The sequence below is a fragment of the Myotis lucifugus genome, unplaced genomic scaffold (genome assembly GCF_000147115.1).
Source record: "Myotis lucifugus unplaced genomic scaffold, Myoluc2.0 scaffold_4, whole genome shotgun sequence".
NCBI lineage: Eukaryota > Metazoa > Chordata > Mammalia > Chiroptera > Vespertilionidae > Myotis > Myotis lucifugus.
Genome location: NW_005871052.1, coordinates 13,948,661 through 13,960,482, shown reverse-complemented (window position 1 = coordinate 13,960,482; position 11,822 = coordinate 13,948,661). Strand labels below are relative to the sequence as shown.

The window sequence follows — 11,822 nt, the reverse complement described above, 5'->3', positions numbered from 1 at the left end:
TCTGGAAACAGCCTAAGTGCCCATCAGTAGATGAATGGATTAGAAAACTGTGGTACATCTACACGATGGAATATATGCTGCTGTAAAAAAGAAGGAACTCTTCCCATTTGCACAGCATGGATGGAACTGGAGAGCATTATGCTAAGTGAAACAAGCCAGTCAATGAAGGAAAAATCCCACATGATCTCACTCATTCATGGATAATAAAGACCATTACAAACTTTTGAACAATAATAGATACAGAGGCAGAGCTGCCTCAAACTGATTGTCAAACTACAGTGGGAAGGCCAGGGAGGGTTGGGGGGCAGGAGGGAGGGGGGTAAGAGATCAACTGAAGGACTTGTATGCATGCATATAAGCATAACTAATGGACATAAGACACTGGGGGGTAGTGGAGGCCATGGGATTGTCAAGGGCGGGGCGGGGGGGTGTGGAGAAAGGAGACATATGTAATACCCTTTGTAATACTTTTAGCAATAAAAAAAAGAGAGAGAATAAACATTGGAGAGGTTTTTTTAAAAAAAAAAAAAGAAATGCCATAGATTTCTTGGTATTAATTTTGTATCCTGCTACATTGCCGAATTCATTTATTAAGTCTAATAATTTTTTGATGGAATCTTTAGGGTTCTCTATGTACAGTATCATGTCATCTGCAAATAAGGACAGTTTTACTTCTTCTTTTCCAATTTGGATGGCTTTTATTTCTTCTTGTCTGATCGCAACGGCTAGTCCTTCCAGTACTATGTTGAACAGGAGTGGTGAGAGGGGGCATTCCTGTCTTGTCCTTCAATTCTTAACGATAGCTTTGCTGGATAGAGTAATCTTACTTGTAGATGCTTGCTTTTCATTACTTTGAATATTTCTTGTCAATCCCCTCTGGCCTATAAAGTTTCTGCTGAGAAATCCGCTGGCAGTCTTATGAGAGCAACCTTGTAACTAGCTGCTTTTCTCTTGCTGCTTTTAAGATTCTATCTTTAATTTTTAATAATTATGATGTGTCTTGGTGTGGGTCTCTTTGGGTTCATTTTGTTTGGGACTCTTCACTTTCTGGACTTCTTTGTCTCTTTCCTTTGCCAGTTTAGGGAAGTTTTCAATTATTTTTTTCAAATAGGTTTTCAGTCTCTTGCTCTTTCTCCTCTTTTTCTGGTACTGCCATGATGCGAATATTGTTTTGCTTTATGTTGTCCCAGAGGTTCCTTAAAGTATCCTCATTTTTTTGGATTCTTTTCTCTTTTTCGCTGTTCCAACTGGGTGTTTTTGCTACCTTGATTTTCAAATTGCTGATTTTGTTCTCTGCTTAATCTGATCTGCTATTGATTCCTTCTAGTATATTCTTCATTTCAGTTATTGTATCCTTCATTTTTTTGCATGTGTGGTGATAACATTGAAGATTTGCTCTGTTAACAACTATCAAGTATATAATACAATACTGTTAATTAGAGTCATCATTATATACATAAGATCCCCAGAATTTATTCACTTAATAGCTGGAAGTTTATACCCTTTGATTAACATCTCCCCATTTCTTCCATCCCTCAATATCTGGCAGCCACCATTCTGCTCTCTATGAGCATAGCTTTTTTAGATTTCACATATAACTGAGAACATAGTATTTGTCTTTGTTCTTTGACTTATTTCACTTATCATAATGCCCCCAAGGTTCTTCATATCACAAAACCCAGGGCTTGCTTCTTTTTATGTGTGTGTCACATATTAATTATCCATTCATACATCAATGGACACTTAGATTGTGAATCTATCTTTAATACTATATTACCTTAGTATTCATAGTACCAAATGAATATGGAACATGTTGAGTTCCATATTCATTTGGTACTTCCCAACTGACTTTGATGCACTGATGAGCACATGAATTGAGTACCTGCCTCTGTCTGGTGTTTCACTATAAGCTCACGTCCTATAGTGGTATAATTACTTGCACAATTTTCCATGAGTGAGCATGTGAACTGGCAAAAAGTCTAGTGCAAAGCCACAACCTTAAATTATACATTTCCAAAATATTAAAACATATGCACAAATAATATAGGTATTTTTAAAGATTGCAGAAAATTAATAAATCTTGCTGCACAAAATAATGTTTTCGTAGTCTCCAGCATGTTAATATTTGGTACTATATAGCACATTGGAGTGAGCCATTTAAATGCAGTTTTCTTAAATAGTTAAAATAATTTTAAATAGTGGTGAAATGGTTGCACAACCATGTGAATATGCTTAATGCCACTCAATTTTACAATTAAAAATGGTTAAAATGGTAAATTTTGTTACCAATAAAAAACAATTTTACAAATAAAATCCAAATTGCAGTGGCAGAAACTCTGCAGTATCTCTGTGGTTCCCTAAATTATCCCTAAGGTTCTAAGGAGCACAGTTTGAAAACCACTGCCCTGCAGGATAAATGCAAATACCTAAGCATGACATATCTATTGTGCCCTTTATGATATGTTCTCAGCTATCTTCTTGCCTCACTGTTTGTCACTCTCTATTTCATGGCTTTCTTCATATTCATATTGAACTACCTGTAGTTCCTAAATGCATAATGCTCTCTCACAAACATGTCCCTTGATATGTGCTGCTTCATCTTCCTGGAATGCACTTACATCCTTCTTTCCTACCCTTCCCTCCTTCATCAGCATTGTCTTGGTTATCCTTCACAATTTCAGCTCAAATTTTCAGTTCTTCTCTGATGCCTTCCTTTATCTTCTCAGGTAAAGTTTATCACTTCCTCCTATGAGAACCCAGTTTTACGATACATATCTCTTCCTTTAACATTATATTTGCAATTATTTGTGTGTCTATCTCTCCTGGTAGATTTGAACTCCTTGAGAGTAGGGATTGTGACTTATTCATCTTTATATCTATGACTAGAGGCCTGGTGCACAAAAATTTGTGCACTCGGCGGGGGGGTCCCTCAGCCCGGCCTGTACCCTCTCACAGTCTGGGATCCCTCGGAGGATATCCACCTGCTGGCTTAGGCCCACTCCCTGGGGGATCGAGCCCAAGCTGGCAGTCAGACCTCCCTCTGGCAGCCCGGCAGCCCTCGGGGGATGTTCACTTGCCAGTGGGGAGCAGGCCGAAGCTGCAGTCGGACATCCTTAGCGCTGCTGAGGAGGCAGGAGAGGCTCCCACCACCACCGCTGTACTGGCAGCCATCAGCCTGGCTTGTAGCTGAGCAGAGCTCCCCCTGTGGGAGCGCACTGACCACCAGAGGGCAGCTCCTGCATTGAATGTCTGCCCCCTGGTGGTCAGTGTGTGTCATAGTGACCAGTCATTCCCAGTCTTTCTGCTGTTAGGGTCAGTTTGCATATTACCCTTTTACTATATAGGATAGAGGCCTGGTGCACAGGTGGGGGCCAGCTGGTTTGCCCTGAAGGGTGTCCCGGATCAGGGTGGGGGTCCTGCTGGGGTGCCTGGCCAGCCTGTGTGAGGGGCTGATGGCTGTTTGCAGCTGGTCACACCCCCTTCAGGGTGGGGGTCCCCACTGGGGTGCCTGGCCAGCCTGGATGAGGGGCTGATGGCTGTTTGCAGGCTGGTCAAGCCCCCCAGTGGGGACCCTCTCCCCATGGGGGTGTGGCCAGCCTGGGTGAGGGGCTGAGGGCTGTTTGCAGGCTGGCCACACCCCCTTCAGGGTGGGGGTCCCCACTGGGGTGCCTGGCTAGCCTGGATGAGGGACTGATGGCTGTTTGCAGGCTGGTCAAGCCCCCCAGTGGGGACCCTCACCCCATGGGGGTGTGGCCAACCTGGGTGAGGGGCTGATGGCCGTTTTCTGGCTGCCCACGCCCCCCAGCGACCCAAGCTCCCAGCCTCTCCTTTTTTTCTTTTTTTTTCTTTTTCTGGGATTTATTTATCTTCTATAATCTGAAACCTCGTAGCCTTGAGTGGAGCCCAGGTCTGGCTGGAAGCCTGGGTTGCCATGGCTTCCAGGCTCCCAGCCCCTCCTTGAACAGAGGTCATGTCTGGCTGGAAGCAGGTATTTGGGATTTATCTTCTATAATTGAGCATAGGCGGGAAGCTTGGCTTCCTCCATCGCCGGTGGCAACCCAAGCCTCCTGCTCGCTCCAGCTCTGTGGCCGCTGCCATCTTAGTTGGGTTAATTTGCATACTCTCTCCTGATTGGCTGGTGGGCGTGGCTTGAGCATAGCAGAGGGACAGTTAATTTGCATGTTTCTCTTTTTATTATATAGGATACCTAGTAGAGTGCCTAGAGCATTGTACAGATTCACTAAGTGTTCAGTGAAAACCCCAGATGTTTGGAGTGAGGAAAAAAGGAAGTGTCCAGGATGTCTCAGGTTTGCTGTTTGCTGGGTGACTGGTTAGATGGTGAGACAGTGGAAAGGAATAGTACTGAAAGTGAAATATATTTGCACTGAAAGTGAATTCTGTTTTGTTCAATGGTTTTATGGAATGTTACATGGGCACAGCCCACTGGACGTTATTCAGTAGGCAGCCAAAATATAGCTTTGGACCACAGGAAAAAGGTCAGGCTTGGAGGTATGGATTTAGGAAATCATTAATATTATGTATTTATTGGAATTCTAGGAATGGATGAGTATATGTAGTAAGAACAGAGCTTAGTCCCAAGAAAATACCAACACTTAATGGATGGAATTTGGGAAGACTATACCATTAAGTAGACTGGGAATGATTGAGAATGGGGAAACAGTAGTTGCGTGGCTCTAGAGGAGAAACTTCAGAGTTCAAGAGTTCTTTTATTAAATTTTGTTTATTTGTTAACCGTAACGCGAGGATATTTTTTCCATTGATTTTTAGAGAAATTGGAAAGGAGGGAGGGAGGGAGGGAGTGAGAGGAAGAGAGAGAAACATGGATGTGAGAGAAACAGTTTTTTATATACATTTTCTATCAATTATTTCTTGTTTACTTCAAGTCTCTCCTCTTTCCAAGGTACCTGGTGCCTTTAAGTGAGCAACATAGCTCATTTCCATAGAGCACAGAGATTAAAACCATGGACTTTTGTGCCAGACTGCCTACATTTGAAATCTGAGTCTGTGACCTTAAGACAAGTTACCTAACCTGTTTGTGCCTCAACTCTCATATCTGTCAATACATGAGTAATCATACTGTATAAATACTTTGTAGGACTATTGTGAGGATTAGGTGAGTTATGTACAGGGGTGGCCAAAGTAGGTTTTCAGTTGTGACTACATGAAACAATTTATTCTTGTATTATTATTTATTAATTATTGTACTATTTTTCATACAAACAACTGTAAACCTACTTTTGCCCACCCCTAATGAAGTACCTAAAACAGCGTCTGGCTTATAGTAAACACTATATAAACTTAGCTGTTATCACTCTTTTCATCATTATCATCCCTCTGTAGGCACTTTAGTAATGATAAGATGATAAAAAATAGCTGTTCATCTAATTTCAGGGAATTAATTTAAGGATTATGTGTGATAATGGATATAGAAAGTAACTATGCAAATGGTTGTTGACATAGTGGTAGTTATCTGCCTGTCTGCTTTGTTTCCATGGGAAAGGATGAGAAGTGGCAACAGACTCAATTGTGTATATCTAATATTTGGACCTTTGTCCTTTGAATTTTATTTAAGGAGGCACTCTAAGAAAAGTGAACAGGATTGAGAAGTTTCCTTAAAATTGATGAGTGAATATTTCTATAGGGTCTTTATTTCTTTTACCTTTCTTAGGATAAATGTAAGTAATAAGCTTGATGCTTTACCAAGCAATTTAAATTTTGTTTCCTGCTATTAGGTATTAATATTAACCGAGGCCTCCTATGCTTGGGGAATGTGATCAGTGCTCTTGGAGATGACAAAAAGGGTGGCTTTGTGCCCTATAGAGATTCCAAGTTGACGCGATTGCTTCAAGGTAAGCACAAAGTGCCTCTAAAAATAAGAGAGAGTAATTATGATAGTGCTGAGAAAGCAGAAATGGAACAGGTAAAAAGCCAGATTTTTGGACTATCACATACAGAGCTGTCTAATTGATAAATAGGAGAGAGACCTGTTGGCAAGCAGACTTGTAAGATAATGGAAAGATGTCTTCATATATGGTTTGAGAGCCAAGAAGTGTGCAGAATGCCAACTGTACTTATACTTTGTATCTGAAAATGAATTTGGTTACTGTTTCTTTATTAGTGCTGATAAGCAGAATTCCCTGAAGAGTAAAATCTACCTAGTGGGAGCATCCTAGGAATGTTTAATCTCTATAGTGGCTCCTGACTTACTTAGGCCAGGCCCCAGTTGTTTTAACATGATTAACTGCTGAAATCACAGACTCTTAAGAATGAGGACACATCCAATAAGATTTTAAGCTATTATTATTTTATACATCAAAAATCTTTGTGTTTTTTATATTGTCACAAATAGGAAATGGGTAGATACTCATTTCTTTGTTGTTACAGCTCTGATTTTGAAGTCTCCAGCCCATATAGACAGCTTTGCTTGCATTTTACTTATTTGATTTCATTTCCTTCCATTGTTCCTTTTCAGATTCTTTAGGAGGTAATAGCCACACTCTTATGATAGCCTGTGTGAGTCCTGCTGACTCCAATCTAGAAGAAACATTAAATACCCTTCGCTATGCTGACAGAGCAAGAAAAATCAAGAACAAACCCATTGTTAATATTGATCCCCGGACAGCTGAACTTAATCATCTGAAGCAACAGGTATAAGGGACTTGCAATTTGATGAGAAAAATTAGAAGAATGTGAATGGAATGATAGAGCTGCTTCTGTTTCTCAGCTTCTCCTTTATCAGAAATTTAAACATACTGGTTAAGCATATTTGTTGGGGAATTATTACCATGTTAATAATTCCTATTAATATGGTTGTCACATTTAAGATGGGGGGGTCATTGGAGATTTAACGGATAAGAAGTGAACATTAAGAGATAAGATGAAAGGTAGGCAGGAATCAGATCAGATCCTGAAGGTCCTCACATGACTTGTAAAGAATTTGGAATTTAACCTGAAAGTTTTGAGAAGCCTTTGAAAGAGGGTGGCCATTGGAAGAGGGAGATCACTCTAGCAAGTCTCAAGAAAGTGGATTTTGGGGGGAGCATGACTAGAAATAGGAAAATAAATTAGGCTGTTATAATAACTCAGGCTTGAACTAAAGACAATAGCAATAGAGATTGAGAGAAGGGGACAAATTAGAAAAACAATTAAGGAAGTACAGTAGAATGTATAGGGCTTACTTAGTAACAAATTTGATGTGGAAGGGCAGGAGAGGATAATCAAGGTTAATTCTCAGGTTTCTTGCTTGGGCAAAAGAATAAATGGTAGTACCAGTGATTAAGTCAGGGAATATAGGCTGAAAAACAGGGTCAGGTAGAAAATGATGAAACTCAGTTTGTGTTGTTTGAATTTGAAGGGATTGAGGGGATATCTAAGTAGAGTTGCTTAGTAAAAGAGCAGAATGCTGTCCAATAGACAGTGAATACTAGATAAGGTAGTGGTAGAAGCTGTTGGGCTCTTCTTGGAAAAAGGCAAGATACAAGAAGACAAGAGGCAATAATCAAGGGTCAAGGGATGTATATTTGTTTGTTTGTTTATTTGTTTGTTTTTAAAATATGAAAGAAACTTAAAAAAGTGAAAGAACCAATTGGGAGAGACTAAAACTGATAATCGGGACTAGTTGATAGGGGGCTATCTTTGAGTAGTTGAGGTTCTGAGAACAAATAAAGATGGATTTGCTTTAGACAAGGGACTTGCAATTTGCCCCAAGACTACAAGAAAAGAGGTTAAGGTAGGAATAATACAGTGACACTAATTTAGAGGGATCACCTGCCCCAAAACTAGAAGAAAAGGGTTAAGATAGGAATAATACAGTGACACTAATTTAGAGGGAGAAGATAAATTGAGGAATTTTCTACTTTATCTTCTCAGTTAAGTAGGAGGCAAGGTCATCTTCTAAGAGCAAGCAAGCATGTAATAGGGTAGAGGGATTTACCACAAAAGACTTGAAATCACAGAAATAGAAGAGGTAGTTAACTATAAGCTTGAATTGGTGGTAGTGTCACTGCGACTGCATGTGCAACAGCTTAGTAGCCCTGGTAGAAGAGCTGAGAAGGCAGGTCATTGGATTGATTCATGCTTGGGGGATGAAGTTTTCTTGCCTTCCAGGGTATAATACTCTTTCAACTGGGAATCTAGTGTTTTCCCAACTATCCAGAGCTCACTCTGCCTCTGGCCTTCCTTCTCAGTGATAACAAATACTATTCAGTTAGTCTCTTTTCTTCTCTCCCCTTCTCCTTTATCTCCTTCCCTCCTAGGGAGCCACTATAGAAAATACATGTAATTTACCTGTTCACAAGTATCATCTAAATTATAAAATACCACACACTCAGATCTCTCCCTCTATTTTCTTTCATGTGTATGCTTATTGCCCCAAATGCTCTTTTTCTTAGTCATTTATTTGTTCCAACAATAAATGTTCATTGAACACTATTATGTACCAGGTACGGTGCTAGGATACATTGTTGAGCAAAGCAGACACAGTTGCTGCCTTCATGGAACTTATTAGGAGAGACAGACACTAAAGACATAATCATACCAACATATCCTTATAAACTACTAGAGGCCCGATTCATGAAATTTGTGTACTTGGGGAGAGTCCCTCAGCCCAGCCTGTGCCCTCTCCCAGTCCGGGAGCCCTCAGGGGATGTCCTAAACTGTGGGAACAGTTAGGGCACTGCCGCAGAGGAGGGAGTGCCGCGACCCTTTAATACAGTTGCGCTCACCAGCGTGAGCCTGGCTCAGGGCTTCTGGCTGAGCAGCTACTTCATAACTATAATTTTGCTACTGTTATGAATCGGAATGTAAATATCTGATATGCAGGATGATGGTCAGTGTGTGTCATAGCGACTGGTCGTTCCGCTGTTTGGTCGATTTGCATATTAGCCTCTTATTATATAGTACTAGAGGCCCGGTGCACAAAAATTTGTGCACTGGGGGGGAGGGGAGGTCCCTTAGCCCGGCCTGTGCCCTCTCGCAGTCTGTGACCCCTCAGGGGATGACCACCTACTGGCTTAGGCCTGCTCCCAGGGGATTGGGCCTAAGATGGCAATCAGACATCCCTCTGGCAACCCGGCAGCCTCGGGGGATGTCCACTTGCCAGCGGGGAGCAGGCCTAAACTGCAGTCGGACATCCTTAGCGCTGCTGAGGAGGCAGGAGAGGCTCCCACCACCACCGCTGTACTGGCAGCCATCAGCCTGGCTTGTAGCTGAGCAGAGCTCCCCCTGTGGGAGCGCACTGACCACCAGAGGGCAGCTCCTGCATTGAATGTCTGCCCCCTGGTGGTCAGTGTGTGTCATAGTGACCAGTCATTCCCAGTCTTTCTGCTGTTAGGGTCAGTTTGCATATTACCCTTTTACTATATAGGATAGAGGCCTGGTGCACAGGTGGGGGCCAGCTGGTTTGCCCTGAAGGATGTCCCGGATCAGGGTGGGGGTCCTGCTGGGGTGCCTGGCCAGCCTGTGTGAGGGGCTGATGGCTGTTTGCAGCTGGTCACACCCCCTTCAGGGTGGGGGTCCCCACTGGGGTGCCTGGCCAGCCTGGATGAGGGGCTGATGGCTGTTTGCAGGCTGGCCACACCCCCTTTAGGGTGGGGGTCCCCACTGGGGTGCCTGGCCAGTCTGGGTGAGGGGCTGAGGGCCGTTTTCAGGCTGGCCAGTGACTGAAGCAACCAGCCTCTCCTTTTTTTCTGTTTTTTTTTTTTTTATTCTGGGATTTATTTACCTTCTATAATTGAAACATTGTTGCCGTCACTGGCGCTCCCAGCTCTGAGGCCACAGCCCGGCTGAAAGCAGGTACCTGGGGTTTGTTTAGCTTCTATAATTGAAACATTGTTGCTTTTGGGCTCAGAGCCGGGCCGCGGCAGGCAGGGAACCTTGGCTTCCTCCATCACTGGAGCAAGCAAGCCTCATGTTCGCTTCAGCTGCGTGGCTGCCGGCCGCCATCTTTGTTGGCAGTTAATTTGCATATTATCCTGATTAGGCAGTGGGAAGCATAGCGGAGGTACGGTTAATTACCCTTTTTGTCTTTTATTAGATCGGATAATCATACCAACATATCCTTATAAACTGGGATAGTGTGCTGTGAAAGTATAGAATAGGATCTTCTGTTATATATCTAATCTGAGAAGGCTTCCTGAGGTTAGCAACATTTGAATTGAGGTCTAAGGGATTGAGTAGGAATTATCTATGCAGAAAAGAAGGAAGAGGATTCCAAGGAGTAGAAATAGGATGTGTAGCAAAGTACAGTGGTTAAAAGCAGTGACATTGCAGCCAGACTGCCCAGGTTCAAATCCTGGCCATGTACCTTGAGCAAGTTCTTTGTTTTTCAGTTTCCCTATCTATAAAAAGGAAATGATTATTGAACCTGCTGCATAGAATTTTTGTGGGGGTTTAGCTAGTACATGTAAAACACGTAGAACAGTACCAGGTATATTGCAAGTCTACAAAGGTCTTAAATGGGGAAGAAGTATAGTGCATTTGAAGAAATCAAAGAATGCCAATGTGGCTAGAGTGGAGATAGCAAGGAAAGAGTATTCCAGTATTAGACTAGAGAAAAAGCAGAGTCCTGATCAAAGCCTCATGGACTATGTGAAAAATTATTGGTAATTTACATTTTTAAAGGATGGTCTGGCCACTGTGTGGAAATGGATTGTAATGGAGGAAGAGTAGATTCCTGGAGACCACTTGAGAAGTTACTAACTACAGTGATCCAAGTGAGGATAATGGTGGCTACATTTAGGGTGGTAGTGGTGATAAAAAGAAGTGACCAGTGGATTAGTTAAACGGATGTGGGTACAGCACCCATATTTCTGGTGTGTGAAACTGCGTATTCCCTGACCAGGAGCTCACTGGTTTGGGGATAGCAGACAACTAAGTGAAATGTTAAGTAGATAGTTGAATATATGGGTCTAAATTCAGAAAGATCTGTGTTTTGGATACATTTTGGTAGTCACTAGTTTGTAGATGGTAATTGAAGCCATAGGCAGAGTTGGGACTTTAAAAAGAGAGTATAAAGTGAGTAGAATGATACTGGGCTTTGAGGAACGTTACCATTTAAAGGACAGTTGGAGCAAAGATGAACCAGGAAAGAGACTTAGAAGATCAGCTAGAAGAATAGAAGGAAAAGCAGGAAAGTATGCTGTCTACCAAATAGTCGAGTAAACTGAAGACTGAAAAATTACCATGGGATGTAGTGATATGCAGATCATTGGTGACCTTAACAAGAGTTATTTCAGTGGAATACTGTGAGCAGAAATCAATATTGAGGTTGAGGAGCAAGTGAGAGAGGAGAGCAAAGGAAATGAAGGCAATGGGTGTAAACTATTCTTTCAAAATTTGTGAAGGAGAGAAATAGGGCAAAAGGCAGTGGGATTGGGAAGCATGCTATTGTTTTAAGATAGGTGAGATTTGAACATGTTTTCATCTTAATAAGAAGTATCCTGTAGAAAGGGAGAAGTCAAAGATGGAGAAGAGAAAAGGGATAACGAATAGAAGAAGATTCATCAGGAGGCAAGAAGAGTTGGGATCCAAATCATTAGTGAGGAGACTGGTTGTAGGAGACAGAACAGCTCCTCTTCTATCATAGAAGGGAATGGCAGAGGATGGTTACACATCTCTGTGAAGCCTCCTTTTGATTGTTTTAGGATTCCATTCACTTGCCATTTCCCAGAACCCTAAAGTACCCTATATAATAAAAGAGAAGCATGTAAATTGACTGTACCTCCGCGATGCCCACCAGCCAATCAGGAGTGAGTATGCAAATTAACATGACAAAGATGGCAGGCTAATTTGCATACACAGGC

The 11,822-nt window shown here is 42.1% G+C and overlaps 1 protein-coding gene across 6 annotated transcripts in view; it reads left to right on the top strand.

The window, feature by feature from the left end:
* Window positions 1-11,822, top strand: part of KIF4A (kinesin family member 4A) — a 175,038-nt gene that overhangs the window by 75,409 nt on the left and 87,807 nt on the right. For all 6 annotated transcript variants that reach the window (XM_023764470.1, XM_023764481.1, XM_023764474.1 and 3 more), the window contains 2 exons: window positions 5,754-5,870; window positions 6,494-6,669. In XM_023764470.1, coding sequence (XP_023620238.1) covers window positions 5,754-5,870; window positions 6,494-6,669 — 293 coding nt within the window. The remainder of the gene's footprint in view (window positions 1-5,753; window positions 5,871-6,493; window positions 6,670-11,822) is intronic.